The sequence below is a fragment of the Podarcis vaucheri genome (assembly GCF_965113315.1).
Source record: "Podarcis vaucheri genome assembly, chromosome: 5".
Taxonomy (NCBI): domain Eukaryota; kingdom Metazoa; phylum Chordata; class Lepidosauria; order Squamata; family Lacertidae; genus Podarcis; species Podarcis vaucheri.
In genome coordinates this window covers 88,722,495-88,745,917 of record NC_138763.1, presented here as the reverse complement: position 1 = coordinate 88,745,917, position 23,423 = coordinate 88,722,495, and the positions used below count along the sequence as shown (strand labels likewise).

Below are 23,423 nucleotides of genomic sequence, written 5' to 3'. Positions count from 1 at the left end.
AATTTTTTTATTGGATGGAGTGTTGGTACTGGCAAGAACATGATCTGTCCCCTCTGCTCCGGTTCTGCCCCACTCCCTGCGCTCCATATTACTCCGAATAATTGTTTTCCCTGCACAGAAGGCTGGCATCTTCTTGCACACGTAACTTAGTCCACTAAAAGTAGTTGGGAACTCATCTTTCCAAGTATACGCGCATGGAACCAGCCTCTGAGGCTACAAGTAAGCTATATGCTACTTGTAAATAGGGATAGGGATGCGCGCGGGGGAGGAGGAGGGGAGGGGTCGTCCCCCGCAGTGGAATCCTCCTCCGCCCCTCTCCCCCCTCCCAAACGCCCTGGCTTTCACCATCTCCTTATATGGACTCCAGAATGTCTGACGTCACCTCCAACGCTGGGAAAACCAGTGTCGGAGCAACCAAACCTCCTTTGGGCAGGAGAGCTGGAAAGAGAAAAGGTGGAGGGAGGGGGAAGGAGAAGGCGAGGGCAGGGAGGACCCAGGGGGTGGAGTCGGAATGCAGATCGACGCGGGCGCTCCTCCAATGAAAGCGAGGGTTGGCCTTCCATCATTGGCCGAGGCGGGGAGGAGGCGGAGACAGAAGGTCCCCTTCTGCCCAGGGTTGCAGGAGGAATGCAAGGGAAGGGCAGGGAACGGGTTAGGCTGCGCCGGCTGAAAAGCGCCGCCTGCCTGCAGAAGGGGCGTCAGTCAGCGCTGCCGGGCGAGGAGTTGGGAAGGCGCTGCGGGAGAGGCTGGGCGTCCGCGGAGACTTCTTCAAGGGAGCTGGGTGGGGTGGAGAAAAAGAAGATAAACCTGTATATATATTTTCAGCCAGTTTTGTTCCAAACCTGGGGGGAACTGCCCGCTTTTCACTCGCAGAAGTTACATAAATCGATTGCTTCTCCTTTGCACCGTCGTGGGAACGTGAGCAACCATGCCCGTCTTCCACACCCGCACGATCGAGAGTATCCTGGAGCCGGTGGCGCAGCAGATCTCCCACCTGGTCATCATGCACGAAGAGGGCGAGGTGGACGGCAAGGCCATCCCGGATCTCACCGCTCCCGTGGCCGCTGTGCAATCCGCCGTGAGCAACCTGGTCCGGGTGAGTTGAGAGAGACAGAGCCAGCTCGCTTGCCTGCCTGCCTGCCTGCCTGGGAGGCTCGGGATTCTTAATTGCATTGCGGAAGAAACGCGGCTCTCTTAAAATAAACAAATGAAAACACTCTCCCAAAGCTCCCTAATGCAAAAACTGCATTAGGGAGCTCGGCTGTCTGTTTGATGGCGGAGTGTTTGTCTCTGTGTGTGTGTGTCCCAGCAAACTTCAATCGGGCCCCACCTTAAGTCCCCCTCCCCCGCAAAAAAAAAGAGAGAGTGTTTAGGGAATGCAAGAAAAAGTTCTGGCAGCAACGAAGTTGTCACTGCAGGAGGAGTCTTGATTAATCCCCTTGGTGTGTTCCTGGTCTTGCCTCACTGGCTGGGAAATGGCTGAGCTGTCCCATGTTGACTTTCCAGGTTAAAAGGTCTTCTCTTTCCTCCACCCAGCAAAAAAGGAAGGAGGGAGGAAAAATTCCTTCCAAGGCTTCCTGACAAGTTTCCCCTTCTGCCTTCCTCCTCCTTATCAAACTCCCGTTTAGCTGCTTGACACACCCAAACTTGCTTTGCCCCTCTTTCAAACAACAAAAAAGTTTTTTTTTTTTTTAAAGTTAATTTTAGTTGAGTTTAAAGTCAAACAGGGATCGTAGGACAGCAGGCCGGGTGATTCAGAATATGATTCACAAAGCTTACAGAATCAAAAGAATACAGAATAATAACTGTATTTTTGATAGCAGAAGAAGCCAGGGATATAAATACCTCAACAGGACCTTAATGGGGTGCGTTAATCATAACTCTCAGAATATAACCTAAAACTATCCCTGGAGAACCGTAAAGGCGCCACCTCAAAGAGCGCTAGCCAATTAAAGCAGCCAAATCCATTTGAAAGCTGGAGGAGGTGATTGTTTGTGTTCTCGGTTAGTGATATACACTATTAAATCATAACCAAGTAGAAATAAATTTGTCCTCCTTGTGTTGGCCTCTCAAGACCAGTAACTTATGAGTTAATTTTTCCTCAAAGAGCTGTTTCCCATACCTTGGCAGACCAGAATAGTTTCATTTATAGATCTCCATGTTTTATGAAACGCTTAAAAGTAAGCCCAACAGGTATCGTTCAAAGTTATTTCTGTGAATTCCTTGCTGAAGGTAGACAGGATCTGAATAAGTCCCAGTCCTGGGTGTTTCTCCTTCTTCTCAAACTCTGCATTTCCCCCCCTCTTCTGCAAAGAGAGAATGCTACACATGCCATCTTGCATTCTCCTCCTGGCTCTCTTACTTCCTCCTCTTAGGAATGTCGGAAGCTACTGTTATGCTGAGTTGTATCCTTAACCTACATAGCTTAGTATTCCCTTACACTGAATCCAGGGTTTAAGACTGTGACCTCTCCCGGCCCTACTTGGAGATGTTGGGGGGTGTGGTGGGCAGTCAAACCTTCTGCACATGGGCGGACGCTCTGCCGCTGAACTATGACCCTTTCCACTGTGTGCCCCGGCTCCAGCTTCCTGGCAAGGCTTGCTTTTCATAGTATCATAGAATTGTAGAGTTGGAAGGGACACCAGGGGTCATCTAGCCAAACCCTGGGCAAGGCAGGAATCTTTTGCCCCCATGTGGGACTTGAATCCACAATCCTGACATTTAGAGCCTCATGCTTTACCAACTGTGCTGTGTCGTGGATTGCACAATTTTCTGAAGCTGCCTCTGAATGGTGATGCCCCGGTTCCCTGACCCACCTCTTTCCTGCACGGTCTTTGCCAGCTATGACAGTGGCAATGTATTATTGGGATAATGTTTTATTGTGTTTCTGTGAAGGAGGTTTTTTAAAAATAAAATAAAATAACAGAGGGGCGGCATCACTCTCTTGCTGTTCCCACTCCACCCCCTTTGCCCCTTAGCATTGTTACTTGATGGGGCAGTCGGGTGGCGCTGTGGTCTAAACCACTGAGCCTCTTGGGCTTGCCGATCAGAAGGTTGGCGGTTCGAATCCCTGCAACGGGGTGAGCTCTTGTTGCTCTGTCCCAGCTCCTGCCAACCTAGCAGTTCGAAAGCACACCAGTGCAAGTAGATAAATAGGTACCGCTGTGGCAGGAAGGTAAACGGCATTTCCGTGTGCTCTGGCACCTGCCACGGTGTCCCGTTGCACCAGAAGCGGTTTAGTCGTGCTGCCCACATGACCCTGAAAGCTGTCTGTGGACAAACGCCTGAAAGCTAGATGAGTGCCGCAACCCCATAGCCGCCTTTGACTGGACTTAACCTTCCAGGGGTCCTTTACCTTTTTTAACTGTTATTTGATACCAGGCCAGACTTCTAAAACTGTTGCGAATGCTGGGCTGGGGGTCATTTTCTTTGAGAGCATGCTCTGCGGTGCTGAGGGATCTGGAAACAAGGGACCGACTGCACAGCTGCCCCCCTCCCATTTCTTCCCCTGCCCTTCATGTCCCTGCATTGCCCTCAACTTTCCATCCCCTCTAAATCATTGTCTTGTTCCCAAAGGAAGGTCTTGCAAGGCTCTACACTTCTTTTAGTGTTGTAGTACCTCATATTTACATCTGCTCCTGCAGTGACAGTGTTGTTCCCTTCAAATCCGCCTTGACCAGCCCTTCAGCCTGACTGTTCTACCCCTTCCCCCTTCCTTAGGCCTTAGATCATGGGTAGGCAAACTAAGACCCGGGGGGGCGGATCTGGCCCAGTCACCTTCTCAATCTGGCCCACGGACAGTCCAGGAATCAGCGTGTTTTTACATGAGTAGAATGTGTCCTTTTATTTAAAATGCATCTCTGGGTTATTTGTGGGGCCTGCCTGGTGTTTTTACATGAGTAGAATGTGTCCTTTTATTTAAAATGCATCTCTGGGTTATTTGTGGGGCATAGGAATTCGTTCATTTTTTCTTCAAAATATAGTCCGGCCTCCCACAAGGTCTGAGGGACAGCGGACCGGCCCCCTGCTGAAAAAGTTTGCTGACCCCTGGCTTAGATACTCTGAATCACCACTTTCTTTTGATAAAGTTCCTATCCTTTCAGGTCCAAACAGTGCCTTCCCCCTTACTGCATCTTTAAAAAGATTTAGGAAACTCAATGGCCAGAGATAATACCCAACCAATTAATTTTCCGCAGCCAGTTAGCGGTGGCGGCAAACGGAAGATTCCAGTTTACAAACTCTTTTCCTGTGTTGGATCAGTTTCACTGTGGGCGGCTGGGTGCAGGATTTCCCCTTTGCATTCCTGCCCTTTCATTGACAAGTCCTTCCCTGTCCTTATTACACCTTTCCCTTGCGAGTGAGAATAAGCCACGCTGTTATGGATCCACGACATTCGTTCTATGATGCTTACTTGAGCTATTGTTCCTTTGAAGCTTCAGTCTCTGCGGCTTCTGGTCTTGGCACGCATTCCCCACTCGCCTTACCAGCTTTTCCCACAGTCCCCTTCCAGGCAGATAGAAACAAATTGCAAGTGGAACAGCTGCAGAAAACATCCCCGAATCCCAAAATATTGTATTGGACAGTCGCCAACCACCAGGGTTGGTAGGTTGGGAGGCATGTGTGTTCTCCAGTTCTCCCATTTTCTTCAGGTAGACTGTGTTGGGATCTACACACATATGAAAATGTTTTTTTAAAAAAGTGTTAAAAAAAATACATTGAATTTGCCATAAGGCTCACCACTGCCATCTAGTGTCACATTGTGTATTGCGCTTAAAGTACACTTAAAACGTTTTATTTGCAACTTTATAGCTGAGTCCCGGGTATGTATTGTTCTTTCTCCACTCTTTCTCCATGGAGTTCATGCAGGATTCTCCCCCTGCCCCGTCTATTGTTGCCCATTCAGAACTCTTGTTGCCCATTCATATACTGCCCTTGCTTACTTCATCATGCTACATATTTGACACACATTCTCTCTGCGCATTCTTTTGCAAGGGGGAGGGATCTCTCACATTTAAAAAGCCCAACGATGCTTGGTGCATATTTTCAGTTCAAGCCCACGCCATCTGTGTCTTTTGCAGAGTTGTAAATCCCTTCGTATCAATTGGGTTTTGTGCATGCTGTTACCGTATTTTTCGCTCTATAAGACGCACCAGACCATAAGATGCACCTAGTTTTTGTAGGAGGAAAACAAGAAAAAAAATATTCTGAATGCCAGAAGCCAGAACAGCAAGAGGGATCGCGAAAGCAGCGATCCCTCTTGCTGTTCTGGCTTCTGGGATAGCTGCGCAGCCTGTATTCGCTCCATAAGACGCACACACATTTCCCCTTACTTTTTAGGAGGGAAAAAGTCAGTCTTATAGAGCAAAAAATACGGTAATTAGACAGATAGTTCAACAGTCCCAAATGCAACAGTTGCTTACAACCTCACGGCACCGGAATTCGTTTTGGAATCGATTGGCCACCAACTTGGACAGCTTTAAAAGAGGATCAGACAAATTCCTGGAGGAGAGGGCTATCGGTGGCGACTAGCCTATGCTCTGCCTCCACAGTTGGGAAGGCAGCAGTGTTCAAAAATATGGGAAATCATGGGAGGGGAGACTGCTCTTGTGCAGATCACATTCACCCAGTGCTTTACCAGTGCTTTACAGCGTCAGGTCTTAGGTGCTGGTTTTGACCTTTAAAGCCCTGTGTGGCCTAGGACCGCCTCTCCTGGTATGCCCCGCGGAGGACCTTAAGGTCCACAAATGACAACACTTTGGAGGTCCCAAGTTGCAAGGTGGTTAGATTGGTCTCAACTAGGGCCAGGGCCTTTTCAGTACTGGCCCCGACTTGGTGGAACGCTCTGTCACAAGAGACTAGGGCCCTGCGGGACTTGACATCTTTCCGCAGGGCCTGCAAGACAGAGCTGTTCCGCCTGGCCTTTGGTTTGGATTCAGTCTGACCCTTATGCTTCCCTCCCCTTATGGTTTTGATTTACGGGCTGCTATTAAAATGAGGCTGCATTTTAAATTGTATTTTAACCCGTATTTTAATAAACTGGTTTTTGTTTGTTTGTTTCTCCCCCCCCCCAACTATGTTTTATTGTAATTTTATTGGTGTTAGCCGCCCTGAGCCTTGCTCTGGCTGGGGAGGGCGGGCTATAAATAAAATTTATTATTAGTATTATTAAATGTTCTGCTCCCTGGTTTCCCGTAGGCATCTGGTTGGCCACCGTGAGACCAAGATGCTGGATTGGCCTGATCCAGCAAACTCTTCTTATGTTCTTATTTCATCTTGTCGGTATCTAAATGCCAGTAATATGGCACAGTTTGTGGATTCCGATCAGTGGCGTAGCGTGGGGGGTGCAGGGGGTGCCGGCCGCACCGGCCGCAACACCTGGGGGTTAGGGTTAGGGGGCGCAAATCCAGGGGTTAGGGGGCACAAATTACTTGCCTTGCCCCGGGTGCTGACAACCCAAGCTACGCCACTGATTCCGATTCTGAATATTACGCATATTTCTATGTTTCTGTAATAGCAGGCGGTGGGTGGAGCTTGTTCCCACATTATACTGCCAGTTGCTTTTCCTTAGCGGTGAAGTGGTTAGAACTGATTTTCTTACATGCGCTTTTCTCTTGCATGTGGTTGGTTTGTTGCATCTGTCGGTGCAGGGGAAACAAACCACCAACTTTCTTTGACTTGCAAGGTTTATAGCTTGTATGAGGCTGGATTGCAATGTTGTTGGCATGTTGGCGGCATTTATTTCTGAACGGATGCTGAGGTTATGTTTTACCACGATGTGTTCCGCCACTGTATCGTAGCTCAGTATTGTTGATGTTCAAAAACCAGTGCCTAATCTCTTGAGGGAGCCATACTGAACCAATTTCTTTCGGAAGCCAACTTTTAAAATTGCAAGTGGGGGATAAACAGGTTGGATCACTTTTCATGAATTCAAGTCCGGGAAGAAGAGCTCTTGTCCCTTTTTAACCCTTTCGTTTTCTGCTTTCAAACATGCAACTTTAATGAGGTCTCTGTGCATTGGATAGCTGGGCTTGGGGCTATCTGTTAATTGAAATTAATTCTGTGCTTCACTGCAAAATTTTAGTAAGGGGTAGGATAATGCTTTAGCTCTTGTGTTACTCTTGTTGAAGTGTGCGTGTTTGAGTGTGGCAGGGTAGGATTGGATTGACTCTCTAAAAACACTTCATTACTTTGATGTACATCAGGAGCTGATTTAGGATAGTGCTAACAGAGCAATCCTAAGTGTGTTTACTCACGTGTAAATTGCACTGAGCTCAGTCAGCCTTACTTCCTTTCATTTTAGGATTTCACTATAAAGAGCGTGAGTTGAGTGTAAGTTCAAAACTCACACCAGCTATGATTTTGCTAAGGGCCAAAGCAAACCAACATAGGTGGTACCTTAGTTTGCATACGTCTTGGTTTGCATACGTCTTGGATTACAAACACCTCAAACCTGGAAGTGTGTGTCCCGGTTTGCAAGCTTTTTTTTTATTACAACCCATTATGGGGGGGGATTACAAACAAATTGTTTTGGGAGGCGCCATTGGCAAAAGTGCACCTTGGGTTACAACCTGTCTTGGTTTACAAACAGACCTTTGGAACGGATTATGGTTGTAAACCAAGGTACTACTGTATTTGCAAACACTCTTGTTACATGACAGTATCCTATTATACAAGTATTGCCCTCCAGCGGTTGTTGGACTTCCATGATCCCTGACCATTGGCCACGCTGGCTTGGGCTGATGGGAGTTGTAGTCCAACAACATCCGTATGGCACCAGGTATTCTCCTCCCTCCTCTGCGTCCGCAAGGAACTGCTTTCCATTCATGTATGGGAGGGTCGGGCCGGTTGGGGTGGGGTGTGTGTTGCCCCCAGCAATGATATACCGTATTTTTTGCTCTATAACATGTACCCGACCATAACACGCACGTAGTTTTTAGAGGAGGAAAATCCGTAGGCATGCCACCCGTAGGCATTCCCTCCATAACACGCACAGACATTTCCCCTTACTTTCTAGGAGGAAAAAAGTGAGTGTTATGGTGCAAAAAATACGGTAACTTGTCTGGACTCTGTAGATTTGATACTGCTCTTTAAGTCTTCTGGAATTAGTGATTGGCTGGCAGTGTTAACCTTATTGATTATGTCACCGTTTTGAGGAGCTTGCATTGGAATTGACCTCTGCCTGTGTATCCAGAAGTCAACAAAAGAACGTACTGTTTTGGGGTGCATCCAATTTCTAAACCACTTCAGACAGCCTTACTTCAGAGACTCTTCTTAAGTAGTACGCTGTTCAGAGCAGTGGTCCTGTTCTTGAGGAGGCAAGAAATTTCTTGAACAAGCAGCTGCTTTAAAGGAAAACAAAAGGTGGCTGAATGTGGCTTCTATCAGAGGGAGAAGGTTCTAGTAAATTAGTGTTTCCCTAGGCAAGTCCTTGATCATAAACAAGTGGAAGAAAATTTAATTACTCACCCTAATTGTCTCTTTGCGGCAGCTGGAATAACACAGCCTCTGGAGGGAGAGAGAGAAGTCTCTCTTCTTTAGCAGCCAAGAGGGAAGTTCTGCTCCCAGGACAAAGGCCTTCTGGAGCTACAGTGGTACCTCGGGTTAAGAACTTAATTCATTCTGGTGGTCCGTTCTTATCCTGAAACTGTTCTTAACCCGAAGCACCACTTTAGCTAATGGGGCCTCCTGCTGCTGCTGTGCCACAGGAGCACGATTTCTGTTCTCATCCTGAAGCAAAGTTCTTGACCCGAGGTAATATTTCTGGGTTAGCAGAGTCTGTAACCTGAAGCGTATGTAACCCGAGGTACCAATGTATAGCACTTGTTGCTCCACCACTAATAACATAGATGTAGCTCTGTTGCCAAACTCCTCCAGAGGCAGTGATCTCTTCCTCTTCCTTCCCCCTTCTCCAGAGGACCAAAGCTGACATGACACCAGTATCCATACTTATTGAATCATATGTTTTCCATGTTCTCGATTAAAGCAGGTGGTGGCTTCCAATTTTTACATCAATAAGGGCGGGGAGATGAGGGGAGCTGAACTTTCCCCTGCCTTGCATTCCTGCATTCTGTTGTCACTGGTACTCCGCTCCCCAGTTTGGTTCACTTCTTATATCAGAACCACACAGAGACAAAACAGGCTGGTGGGGGAGAGTTTAGATCTCCTCGCCCTCACTGCTTCATACATAGAATCACAGAAAAGAAGGGATCCTGAGGGTCATCTAGCCCAAACCCCTGCGATGCAGGGATCTCAGACGCGGGTCTAATAAATGGAGCCACCCCTATCGTTTCTAGTTTGGCTCTCGGAGACTTTGCCACCATGCCACTGCAATATTTTAAATTTTAGACCGTTCTGTCAAGGGAAACGTTGGGCTTTGCTGGGTTTCAAGGCAGTACTGGGCTTCAGCCCAGTATACTTGAAGGAGCGTCTCCACCCCCATTGTTCAGCCCAGAAGGTCCAGTTCTGAGGGCCTTCTGGTGGTTCCCTCCCTCCGAGAAGTGAGGTTACAGGGAACCAGGCAGAGGGCCTTCTCTGTAGTGGCACCCGCCCTGTGGAATGCCCTCCCAGCAGATGTCAAGGAAATAAACTACTATCTGACTTTTAGAAGACATCTGAAGGCAACCCTGTTTAGGGAAGTTTTTAATGTCTGGCGTTTTATTGTATTTTTAATATTTTGTTGGGAGCTTTTTTCTTATTAGTATCATTAATTCTGTTGGGAGCTGCCCAGAGTGGCTGGGGAAACCCAGCCAGATGGGTGGGCTATAAATAAATTATTATTATTATTATTATTATTATTATTATTATTATTATTATTTTATAGTATAATGTTCCCAGTTGGGAGCACAGGCTCATGCACTCTTGTCTACCTGCCTTTTAATTGCTTTGAGAAATATTCTGCGCCATAGCGCCAACTCTTAAAAGAGACGTGTGTACTCTTCAACTCAGATCACTATTTCACTGAGTCTAACACTTCTCTGAAAAAGTAGCTGTTATCAGGAAGTAATCTAAAAATAAGCCCGATAATGTTGAGAAGGGTCTGGTCATGATCTTTCGGATTTATAATTATAGCTGTCCAAGGACCGTGTGAGTACATGTTTCTCGTAGTTATTAAAAGTAAGGCAGATGATTAATGTCGCCATACTGATCTTATCTATTTGCTCTGATGTAAAGGGTGTGGGTGCTATTATAGAGTGGCCCTTGGCCATGTTGAAGGAATCAAAGCATGATTTGGGGCTTCCTCCTCTCTGAAGTGTGACTTCCTGAGGCAGACCTTAACTGTGGTTAGCACACTTAACTCTGATTAACATTAACCCTGATTCCATCTTAACCAGGGCTTGCTAACTAGTTCTTAAGGCCTTGTTAACACAGAGCTTTCATTAGTGTTGATCGCAGCTAACCATTGGTTCCAGTCAGTGTTAGAAATTAGCCAGGAGCCAGGTGCGTTTTGCGACTGGTGCGGGTCCAGTTGTGACCATGTGGAGACCTCTGGATGCCAGCTTGGTCAACCTGACGGCTCCATCTGGCTGGCCCCACCAGCTTTCTTAAGCAGGTTATTTATTGCATTTATATATGGTTCACCCTACCCCTACAGCAATCCTGTGACGTAGGAAATGAGGCAGTGACTGACCCCGTGAGCTTCATGACTGAGTGAGGACTTGAACCCTGATCTCCCAGGTCCTAGTCTGACATTCTAACCCATGGGTAGGCAAACTAAGGCCCAGGGGCTGGATCCGGCCCAATCGCCTTCTAAATCTGGCCTGCGGACAGTCCAGGAATCAGTGTGTTTTTACATGAGTAGAATGTGTGCTTTTATTTAAAATGCATCTCTGGGTTATTTGTGGGGCAAAGGAGTTGGTTCACCCCCCAAAAATATATATATATATATATAGTCCAGCCCCCCACAAGGTCTGAGGGACAGTGGACCAGCCCCCTGCTGAAAAAGTTTGCTGACCCCTGCTAACCACTACACCACCCTGGCTTCCTAGAGTACTTCTGCTATGGGGCAGCTGTATAAATTATGTAGGTAAATAAATATGGAGAAAGCAAAATGATACTTAGAGAAAGATCTGAAATTTAAGCTTGAGTTTGCTTTATTCTGGATTGTTTTATTTGATGTTTCAATGTGGTATAAACCGCTTTGGGATGTGCTCTTTAAAATATAAAGTGGAATAAGCAATCCCTGGAATTGGTTCACCACCTTGCCTAGAAAGGGAATTTGGGGGGCTGGCTTGCAATCTTCCAGCACCCTGCAATTTAGAGAGGGCTCTTTCACTGAAGATCTTAACAATGGCTTCCTTCAGACTCCTTGGTACAATGTATTACGTCGAGGAAACATTTTGCGCTTTTTCAGCCCTCTTGGCCAAGTCTCTTCCGGCTGCTTTGAGCAAGTCAGTGAGGTCAAATGTCAAATGCCCAGCTGGGTGACCTCAGCCATCCATGGGGTCTGTTCACATCCTCGGGCCGTACGAATTTTACACAGTCTATTTCTGGTTATCAGTCCTAGTTTGAGCCTAAATCTTGCTGAGCGTTAATGAAACAATTAAGGAAATTGTAATTGCTCTGCATCTGTTGAGTGCTAAAGGATTTGTTCTACGTTGGAGGTCAGCAACCTTTTTCAGCCGTGGGCCGGTCCACCGTCGCTCAGAGTATGTGGTGGGCTGGACTGTATTTTTTTTTGGGGGGGGGAATGAACGAATTCCTATGCCCCATAAATAACCCAGAGATACATTGTAAGTAAAAGGACACATTCTACTCATGTAAAAACACACAGATTCCCGGACCATCCGCGGTCCGGATTGAGAAGGCGATTGGGCCACATTTGGTCCACGGGCCTTAGGTTGCCTATCCCTGTTCTACGTGGAACTGGGCTTTGTGGAAGCAGAAGCCAATGCTATACTGCAAGCTTACTTTGCTTTGCTTTGCGAGTTAAGCTGAACAATTCAATAATGCTTCGGTCTTTAAACTCCTTTTGTTTCTCTGTAAGGCTATTATCAACGCTCCTTCTGGCTTGCTATTTTTGTAATTGTGAATATTGACCGTGGTTCCTGCTGTGGGAAAATAACCTTTGCATCCATGCTAGGACATTCTTAACATGGCTGAAAGCAAAGTTTACGCAAGTCTGTCTGGTTGTTGTTATATTCCGGAAATGCCTGGCAAATGAGCTGATTGGTTGATAGACTCAAAAAAAGGTCTCAATTATGGGTTCATGTGTTTTGAATTTGTGAAGTAAAGTCGTTAATGGGGGTCTACACTTGCTCCTAAACTTATTGTAGCTAGAATAGTGGAGAACTCCTTAATACAGACCTTTTTTTGAAGCATGGTTGTCATGGGAGGGAAATACTGTTAAAAAAAATAAAAAATAAAATTAATGGAGATCATGAGGCAAAGGATGAGGCACTTGATTATTCCACAAACTGCACTCAAATGTTCTAGGAGAATAGTTTCTGTGAATTGGTAACTAAATGCGATGGACTGCATTTATGTCAAAAGGTATGATCTGTTGCTTTTACCCCAATAAGTATTGCTACTGGTAGTTAACTGTACACCAGATTATGTAAAAATCATTATTTCTGTGAGGAAATATTGTGGCATTCATTCTGGGCCAGCTGGGATTCTTGCTTAGTCTTGCACCCTAATCCTTGTGGGGTATTGCACAGTCACACGCATTCTTGAGCCCCCTAAGCAGCACTGGTGGTTTTAAAACCAGAGGGAAGGAACGCATTAGCCACAGAATGTGGCTTCTCTTCCACCTTAAAACAGTCAGTTAACATACCTGTGGGTTACCTTACCTGCAGAATGCACTTAAACATGTGCTTTTCCCCATTCATAGTGGCTTCATTATAGGATGTAATTGCATTTGCTGATTTTGCAAAAGCCCGTCATGGGAAGGCTGCACACTGGAGGGTGGGAAGATTTATTTGTGGCATTAGTGGTTAATAGCGTGTTCTTCTTCAGAGACAATTAATCTCTGCAAGTATCTGTATAGTTGAGTTAGCAGTTTCCCCCCCACAGCTAGGCTACTTCTGTGAGGAAGTTTCTCCATTCGCAGAGCTCATGTTGGCTTGCTGCAAAATCTAGGCGTTTGCATCACTAGCTGTGACACATGTATTAGTGTTGCATAGAACTTTGTGGGCCAATCCTTGTTTGTGATGGAGATTGTCAAGTGTTGTAAGCCTCCTGTGGGATTCACAAATTCTGGCTGGCCTTGGTAGCCGGCGATTTTCTGCTAGGCAGTGGTGAAATCCAGTTCCGCCATGATTCTCTGACAAAGGCAAGGCTGCAGTTATTATCGAGTTATGCATGTGCTTTGATTTGTAGAACAACAACTAAAGGTTTATTAAGTCGTCTGTTGTGTGTGTCCCCTGTCCACAGTTTTCTGGTGGGGCATTTGAGAACTGCTGCTTCTGTCAGCTTCCTCCATCTCCCATTTTTATAAATTTGTCCTGATGATCCAAACAATGATACACATTAAGGTCTTCCTGAGCTTCATCATGATCACCTCTTTTGCCCCTGCCAGAGAGGAGGGAAGGAAAATTGTCCAGAGTTGGGAAAGGTAGATGCTACACCATCTATGGCGAGTGAGTGCATTGTTGATTCCTGCGAGTTTATTTTAAAAAGATGCTACTTTTTTCAGATCTTAGCTTTAGGGTGCAAAGTGCAGAGCTAATTTAGATGTTGTGGAAATATTCATTTTGAACTTGCTCATTTTCAACTTCCAGAGTCGGGGAGGAAGGTGTCCTGGAAAATGTGCAGAAACTAGCAGTTCTTCAGAGTTAAGCTGTAGATAACAAGTTGCAGATTACATTGTGGCAGCTGTTTGCCACCAACCTGGCAAACGTTTCCCGTTCCTTAAGCTACAAATGCTAAAATGAATGTAGAGATAGTTTGTTTCAGTGTTGTGACTTCAAGAATAACAAGAATGAAACTTATTTAGGCATAATATCCGACCAAGCTGAAAACATTGCTCACAGAGTAAGAAAAGAAATGAGCCTTCAAGACCTTCCAAAAACCTTGCATCAGAGGTGTACGGGAAGTGTGCTTCAAAGCTGTGAGGCCACCATGCCAAAGTTCCTGTCCCTCTTGAACAGCAACACTACATCTCTGTGACACAGTGGGTCAGTGTGTTTTGCTGTTAACCAGAAGGTTGGTAGTTTGTGCCTGCCCAGGGACAGCTGTGGGCACGATTCCTACATTGCAGGGGTTGGGCTTGATGACCCTTGAGGTCCCTTCCAACTCTACAATTCAACAACAACAGCAACAACAACAATTTATTATTTATACCCTGCCCATCTGGCTGGGTTTCCCCAGGCACTTTGGGCGGCTCCCAACAAAATATTAAAAATACAATAAAACAGCAGATATTAAAAACTTCCCTAAACAGGGATGCCTTCAGATGTCTTCTATAAGCCAGATAGTTGTTTATTTCCTTGATATCTGATGGCAGGGCATTCCACAGGGCGGGCACCACTACCAACAAGGCCCTCTGCCTGGTTCTCTGTAACCTCCCTTCTCACAAGGAGGGAACCACCAGAAGGCCCTCAGAGCTGGACCTCAGTGTCCAGGCAGAACAATATGGGTGGAGACTCTCCTTCAGGTATAGTGGGCCGAGGTCGTTTAAAGGTCAGCAGCACCGACACTTTGAATTGCGCTTGGAAACATACCTGGAGCCAATGTAGGTCTTTCAGGACCGGTGTTATGTTGTCTTGGCATCCACTCCCAGTTACCAATCTAGCTGCCGCATTCTGGATTAATTGTAGTTTCCAGGTCACCTTCAAAGGTAGTCCCACGTAGAGCACATTGCAGTAGTCTCTGAAGCAGGAGATAACCAGAGCATGCACCACTCTGGCGAGACAGTCCATGGGCTGGTAGGGTCTCAGCCTGCGTAGCAGATGGAGCTGGTAGACAGCTGCCCTGGACACAGAATTGACCTGCGTCTCCCTAGGAAGTGGGCATTCTTAGGAGGTCCTCTGACGCAGATCTCAATGTGGCGGCCTGGTGGGACCAGGTGCAGGCAGTCCAGCAAATCTTACTGACTTCCTATTCCAGAAATTGACTTTCTGTTTCAGAAAAAAATGCTTTCTGGGATAGGTATGCTGCAGCTACTGTCAATCCTGCTGGTCTTCTGCGCTTTAAAAGTTGCATACCAGGTAACATCAGAAAAATCTGCAAGTTACCGTATTTTTCGCTCCATAAGATGCACTTTTTTCTTCCTAAAAAGTAAGGGGAAATGTCTGTGCATCTTATGGAGCGAATGCATGGTTGCTGGAGTCGAATTGCCCAGGGGTGAAAAGCAGATCATGCTTTTTTTTTTTAAGAGGGAAGTGGATGTTGAAACAAAGACGCTGATTGTTTGCCGATCGGGGAGAGAGATAAGGGACGCTAGAGATAAAGGAGGCTGCCTGGGAGAGGGGAGGTAAAGACAGCAAACTTGCAAAGGGGGGAAACAGGAAGACTAAAGCAATAAGGAGAGAAATTAGAGAAAAAGGAGGAGCAAAAAGCTGCTTCAGCTAAGGAAAAGACACTAAGGCAAACAAGAGGGAAGGGAGTGTTGAAAGGAAACAGCTGATCAGTGGGATTGGAAGAGAGATAAGGAAGGCTAGTGGAGGCTGCCTGGGAGAGGGGAGGTAAAAGCCCATGGATCCTCAGGATTTTTACATTGGGTCACCCCAAATTACCATCAGATCACATGTCTGTGGCCACAGCATGAACCACAAAAATCATACATCCATTGTTTCGTTCAGAATATTTTTTTTTCTTGTTTTCCTCCTCTAAAAAAACTAGGTGCGTCTTATGGTCGGCTGCGTCTTATGGAGAGAAAAATACGGTGCATGAAGTGCTGATCCTAGTGTGGGGCAGTGAAGAGCATTAAAAGCCCCATTCCCCAACATCTCTTCTCCAATCAAATTAATACACACCCACCCCACAGTGCCACTTTGCGTCAAGGAAAAAGACATGGGGTTCAGCCACAGGCCTCGCTTTTCACGCACGGTTTGGCTCTTGGATTCTCAGTCTGGCTCCTTTGCAGGTTTTTCCTCCTTCATCTTAAGCGCTGAATAGATTGAGGCTGTCTGGAGACACTGCAGCTGTTCTCTCGCTTCACTGTCCGTTTGCTTCTCAGGGCCAGATCTTCTCTCTTGTCCTGATGAATAGGCTGCAGTAAATTTTGATGGGTGATTCCAGAGTTGTCTGTCTGCCTGCCTGCCTGCCAACAGTGTTCAACTCTGCTCTGCCAACAGTGTAAATCTTTGTTCTCTGGGCTAGCAGTCTTGGCAGGATGCAGGAGAAACTGATGGAGACACTTGAAAGAGCTAGGCATCCATTGAGGACAATTTCCTTGTAAGGATCTGATGGGAATAAGCTTCTCTCTCTCTCTCTCTCTCTCTCTCTCTCTCACACACACACACACACACACACACACACGGGAGGGGCTTAGTTTCAGCTTCTGGGTGGGGAGTGATATAACCCAGTATTTTTGACAGTCTAGGTAAGGTTGTTGACAGTCACATAATAAATCTAAGTGACAGATGGGCCATAAAAATGCCAGTGGGGGGGGGAAGAGAATGTAATTAAACCACTATGTGGGGAGATGCTTTGCTTTTTGACACAATAATTAATCTGTTTTTACATTAACAGTATCGGAATGTCACCTTGAGCTAATGGTTTGCCAGTGGAGAAGAGGCATCAAAGTGCAGGGCTAGGGCAGAAATTCTGTTTTTTTTTTTTGTTTTCAATTTCCCTGCCTTCTACTTCCTTTGTGTTGCAATTTCTGTGTGCTGCTGTCCCCAGTTAGGAACTATTTAATGTTCCTTGTTGGGTAAAGCTAGGAAGTACAGTGGTGCCCCGCAAGACAAATGCCTCGCAAGACGGAAAACTCGCTAGATGAAAGAGTTTTCCGATTTGGAGGTGCTTCGCAAAACGAATTTCCTATGGGCTTGCTTCGCAAGACGACAATGTCTTGCGAGTTCCTGTGGAGGTTTTTTCCCTCCCCCCCTTTTGTAAGCCGCTAAGCCGCTTATCAGCTGATCCGATCAGCAGATAAGCCACTAAAAGCCGCTAATAGCGCTAATCCGCTAATCCGTCAATGGGCTTGCTTCGCAAGACGAAAAAACCGCTAGACGAAGAGAATCACAGAACGGATTCTTTTCGTCTTGCGAGGCACCACTGTATTTACTAGAACACCATTCCTAAAGGCTATCAAAACTGGAAAGGGTGAGAATTATTAGCAGGCATCTGCCTTTATTAAGCATCGAGTCCTGTAATGTTGCAGATCACTATGTGGCCCAAATCCTGCTGATGGGTTTGAAGTTGGAGCATTGCATTGCCAGATCATGGATGCGCTAGGGAACTCTGTGTAAATTCCTGCTAGTAGTTTGAGTTGACAGTGGAAAAATATAGATACATTCTGATTTAGCTGTTTTTGAACCTGTAATCCCTGTAAAATGGGCACACGAGTAACACTGTTAAAAATATCTATATTGTGTTGCGCATGTGACAGTGTGGCTCCCACACTGACTGTCTGGACCAGGGGTCAGCAAACTTTTTCAGCAGGGGGCTGGTCCTGTCCCTCAGACCTTGTTGGGGGCTGGACTATATTTTTTTTGGGGGGGGGAATGAATGAATTCCTATGCCCCACAAATAACCCAGAGATGCATTTTAAATAAAAGCACACATTCTACTCATGTAAAAACACGCTGATTCCCAGACCGTCCATGAGCCGGATTTAGAAGGCGATTGGGCCGGATCCAGCCCCTGGGCCTTAGTTTGCCTACCCATGGTCTGGACTGTGGTTGCTAGGAGTTTTTGGTTGCTTAATGAATAAAACAGTCCGTGATCCTGCTTCTTTGCAGGAAGGTAAAGTTGGCAGGTGGTTTAGGTCAAAGCTTCAAACACACACACACACGCACAGTTGTGAACTGGCAAGAGATACCCTAAATCAACATGGTTATTTGAGTTGTATTCAGTATAATATAATTGAAAACTACACATCATCATAATTTGTTGTTGTTGTTTATAAAATTTAAATACCGTCCTTTATCCAAGAACACAGAGGGGGTTACAACATGGGTAGGCAAACTATGTCCTGGGGGCCAGATCCGGCCCGATCGCCTTCTAAATCCGGCTCGCAGATGGTCGGGAATCAGTTCGTTTTTACATGAGTAGAATGTGTCTTTTTATTTGAAAATGTGGCGCATAGAAATTCGTACATTTTTTTCTCCAAAATATACTCCAGCCCCCCACAAGGTCTGAGGGACAGTGGACTGGCCCCCTGCTGAAAACGTTTGCTGACCCCTGGTTACAATATAAAACACAAGCATACATACCATACTATCCAACCAGAAAAATGCCCCTCATAGATGGTTTAATTAGCCAAAGGCCTGGCTGATTTAGTTGCACATGCTATAAAAATACACCCCCCCCCAAGTAGGTAAATTTAGTTGAGTTGAAATATTTGATTTCAGGAAAAAGGTCAGGAGAGCACATTTAATGTTGTTATAGCCAAACAGACCCAAAGCTTATTTTTAGTGGACTATTTGTAAATATTTTAAGGCAGACTTCAGTAGCAGCCAGTTCCTTAACTTGGAAGACACATAGAAAAAATAACATTTATACCACTTTCATGTCAATTTAACCCCTTGGTTTTCCCCAAGGAATCCTGAGAAACACATATTTATTTTATTTTTTTGGTAAGCGTTCTGCACATTTGCTTATGGATACCACATGCTGGGTGGTGGGTGGCGCTGTGGGTAAAACCTCAGTGCCTAGGACTTGCTGATCGTAAGGTCGGCGGTTCGAATCCCCGCAGCGGGGTGAGCTCCCGTCGTTCGGTCCAGCTCCTGCCCACCTAGCAGTTCGAAAGCACCCCTAAGTGCAAGTAGATAACTAGGTACCGCTTTATAGCGGGAAGGTAAACGGCGTTTCTGTGTGCTGCGCTGGTGCTGGCTCGCCAGATGCAGCTTCGTCACACTGGCCACGTGACCCGGAAGTGTCTTTGGACGGCGCCGGCTCCCGGCCTCTTGAGCGAGATGAGCGCGCAACCCTAGAGTCGGTCACGACTGGCCCATACGGGCAGGGGTACCTTTACCTTTACCTATATTTATAGAAAGACATGTGGGGATGTGTATTTGTTGTTTCTGTTGCGATTATTGATAAAACCCTCCAACAGATCATTGAGGAAGTGATAGAGCCTTAAGTCCGTAGCATAAGATCAGTTCCGTACAGTTATTCCAAAAGCGGTTACAGTGTGGTGCTGATAACGCCAAGGTTGCAGGTTCGATCCCCGTATGGGTCGTTTGCATATTCCTGCGTTGCAGCGGGTTGGACTAGATGACCCTTGGGGTCCCTTCCAACTGTACGATTCAATGATTCTCTCTCTCCCACCTGCCTATGCCCAGTAGCATCGTCATAGTTCTTAGATGCAGCAGATGAACCTATAACACAGGTCTCAGCATGCCTCAGCAACTGAGTTCTTTGGAACTTACTCCCAGTTAAATGTGTTTTAGGATTTCAGCCAAGTTTCTTAACAAATGGCAGTTTCATGGTTCACATCCTCGACCCTTTGAGGAGTGTCCACCTCCCATATTTTTTCCTGATACTGACAACACACTTAGGCAGTTGGTTGCCCTGAGGCATTGTGTGAGTGACTCCCGTCAGTTGATAGGAAAACCAGCCGTTTGCTCTGTGTTGTTCGCCTGACATCGTCTTTTCCTTTCCTCAGCAAAGGTAGCGAAGGCAGTTTCATATAATTTAGAATCTGCAGTAGCCAGGGGACCTAGAAACGTGAAGCTTCAGGGGGGAAATGACAAAATCTGTAGCAAATTTTGCATGTTCTGTAAATTTGTATCTGTGTAGCTAAAGGCCTGTTCTTTATGGGCCAGTGTGAGCTGTTGGTTCATTTTGTTAGATGGCGATGTAGCCCACAGTAGTAGTCTCTGGCTGCTTGTATTCTGAAATGGAAAACGTGTGTTATCTCCCCCTTCCCCTGATTTATCATACTTTGTGTGTAGTGATATTATGAATTTTGGTGGTTTGTAGTCTCACCATGATCATTAAAAAGCTCTCTGTAATACATTACAATTGGTTCTCTCTGACCAATTCTTGTTTATCATGTGGATATTAAGCAGGTTGGTTTTTTTTGGGGGGGGGCAGGGGTTGTGTAGCTTTGCATAAGCATGCAAAGCATGCTTATCATTTAAAGGTAGTTGTAAAAACAGCCAGCCAAACACAAAAGCATTATCAAGCCTGCAAACCAAATATTTACTCATGTTCGTTCTGATTTTAAGACGCAGCATTGACAAGCTGGTGGTAAACAAATGATTTATAGAGTGTGTTATCATTGGGGCTCCCCAGCTGTCTTCAGAATTAAAGAACAGATTAAACAGATTAAATAACAGATAAATATCTGATGCTGATGCTAGCTAAATAACAAGTCAATTAAACATGGATTCATCTTTCATCTGCTGGTAACAGCCCAAAGGGTAGGAGCTATAATGTTCTATGCGTGTTTGGATAAAATAAGGTAGTTCAGGAGAACCCCAGCAGAAAATTAAAACCTAGAATTGAGTGTGTTGGTGGTCAGAGGCCACATAAATGCGCTGAGGATAAATAATAGCAATTTAAATTTAGTTGTAGTTAAGGTTTCAGAGTGTTAAAGGTAAAGGGACCCCAGGCCATTAGGTCTGGGGTTGCGGCGCTCATCTCGCTTTATTGGCTGAGGGAGCCGGCGTACAGCTTCCGGGTCATGTGGCCAGCATGGCAAAGCAGCTTCTGCCGAACCAGAGCAGCGCATGGACACGCCATTTACCTTCCCGCTGGAGTGGTACCTATTTATCTACTTGCACTTTTACGTGCTTTCGAACTGCTAGGTTAGCAGGAGCAGGGACCGAGCAAAGGGAGCTCACCCCGTCGCGGGGATTCGAACCGCTGACCTTCTTATTGGCAAGTCCTAGGTTCTGTGGTTTAACCCACAGCACCACCCATGTCCCGTTAAGTGCCTATTTATTTTTACATACCCCCAGTGCAGCATCGTTTGTACAAAGTTTGTAGCAGCAAATGCTGCAGTAAGGAAACACCTCTCACGAGCTGCCTCTCAGTTGAGGACAGAAGATGGTATTCTTTTTGGCTTGGCCATACGCCTGGAAACTGAACAAGTCACACATCTGCACCAAGCTGTCACGGACACTTCTCTATAAGGTTTCCGTCTATATTTATCTTGAAATGCAAAATAATAATATAATAATAGTAATGACCTGGCCATTCTATTCAGTTAAATGGTGGTGTGTTATAAAGATGCATCTATTCCAAGGGTCAGCAACCCTTTGCAGCCGTGGGCCAGTCCACCATCCCTCAGACCATGGGGGGGGGGACCGGAGTATTATTTTTTTGGGGGGGGGAATGAACGAATTCCTTTGCCCCACAAAGAACCCGGAGATGCATTTTAAATAAAAGGGCACATTCTACTCATGTAAAAACACACGGATTCCCGGATTGTCCGTGGGCCGGATTGAGAAGGCGATTGGGCCGCATCCGGCCCCCAGGCCTTAGGTTTCCTACCCTGATTTATTCGATAGAATTATTGGAAGACTTTCTTGGGAGGAATCCTCCCCCCCCCCAATCAATTTAGCAGTTGGCAACAGATTGGGCGGCGGGTATCAGATTACATAGATACTAATGTGACCACTGCTGAAAGACAGTGCTGATCACTGCTGAAAAACAACAACAACCCAAAAAGCTCTCCTTTGTACATTATAACACTTGGCACAGTATTTGCATGTCTGGAAATGTCAAGTGTGACTGAGCAAATCTGGAAAAGGGTAATCATTATAGGCTGTTGTTCTGTTCCCGTGGCTCTCCCTGCCTCCTGCTGTTTGATTGTCAGAAGGGCAGCAGCGCTGAAAACCTATTCGAGACGAATTGAAAATTAGAACGTTAGACTTTTCGTTTTCCTGTCTTCAACTGACCTCGCCATGGATATTATTTTTCTTCCCCTTGGGAAAGGAGAAAGGGCTGGTCATAAAAAACAATGGGAACATCTGGGAATTTGAGAAAGCTCCGATTAGGCAAAAGTGTATTCCCGCCTCCTCCAAATGCAAAGGAGCAGGAAAGAGAGCAGTTCTTGTCTTGATGCTCAGCTTAAATGAGTTGATGAGGCCCTCTGGAATTGTTTTCCTCCATGTCCTCAACAGTCCACAAGTCCCAGAATAACTAGGACTTTGACATTGGAATGGACTCCCACGAGAGGTAGCAGATTCTTCTTCCTTGGAGGTTTCTAAGCTGAGGTTGTATGACCAACTGGACTAGTTGAGATTCCTGCACTGAAGGGGTTGGGACTCGTTAGAAGAAAAACTGCTCCCTTTTCGTTCCAGAGGTCCATTCTTAACCTGAAGCATGCTTTTGCTAATGGGGCCTCCTGCTGCCACTGGTGCACAATTTCCGTTCTTATCCTGGGGCAAGGTTCTTAACCTGGAACAACCACTTCCTGGTTAGTGGAGTTTGTAACCCGAAGTGTCTGTAACCCAAAGTGTCTGTAACCTGAGGTACCACTGTATAGACTTTTGAAACTTCCCACCCTGTAGCCCAAGACCACCCCAAAAAAACTTCATACATACACCACAGATGGAGGTGGTCTACAGCAGAAATGACTGATTGCATTACCTGGGAAGTCTGGCCATTCTTTTGTGATGGTTAATACTTTAGTTCCAGAATCCAGGTCACAGGCTCACCCTAGTCATACACAAATGCGCCCTTAAGACTGGATTTGTAAGCAAAAAGACGATGGGAAGGATTTCCCCATTTGCCTCCCTTACTGCAGAGGAATATTTGAGGTCACTGGGAGAGTCAAAATGGCTTCAGCATTGCTCTCCCGTACTATTTTCAGACACATGGTTCATATATTTAGATATGTGTGCATATATGAATATTTATTCTATATTTGAGAGCTTAAAATTCTTATAACAGACTAGATGACCCCTGGGATCCTTCCCAGCTCTGAGATGTTGTGATTCTACAGTGGTGCCCCGCAAGACGAATGCCTCGCAAGACGAAAAGCTCGCTAGACGAAAGGGTTTTGCGGTTTTTGAGCTGCTTCGCAAGACGAATTTCCCTATGGGCTTGCTTCGCAAGACAAAAACGTCTTGCAAGTTTGTTTCCTTTTTCTTAACACCGTTAATACAGTTGCGACTTGACTTTGAGGAGCAACTCACAGAACGCTGTGTGGTAGCCTTTTTTGAGGTTTTTGAAGACTTTGGTGATTTTTGAAGCTTTTCCAAAACTTTTCCGATACCGTGCTTCGCAAGACGAAAAATTCGCTAGACGAAAAAACTCGCAGAATGAATTAATTTCGTCTTGCGAGGCACCACTGTATGTAGAACTACTTTGCAGAGTTTTTTTATGTGGGGAGGGGCCCTGTCAGACCAGAGTCCCTCCCT

The 23,423-nt window shown here is 45.9% G+C and overlaps 1 protein-coding gene across 2 annotated transcripts in view; it reads left to right on the top strand.

The window, feature by feature from the left end:
* Positions 1-560: 560 nt before the first annotated feature.
* The window catches only part of VCL (vinculin), an 85,369-nt gene continuing 62,506 nt past the window's right edge, over positions 561-23,423 (top strand). Inside the window, exon 1 of one of the 2 annotated variants that reach the window (XM_082223567.1) lies at positions 561-1,096. In XM_082223567.1, the coding sequence (XP_082079693.1) occupies positions 929-1,096 (168 nt within the window). In that variant the 5' untranslated portion in view covers positions 561-928. The remainder of the gene's footprint in view (positions 1,097-23,423) is intronic. The other variant, XM_082223568.1, reaches the window with a different exon arrangement.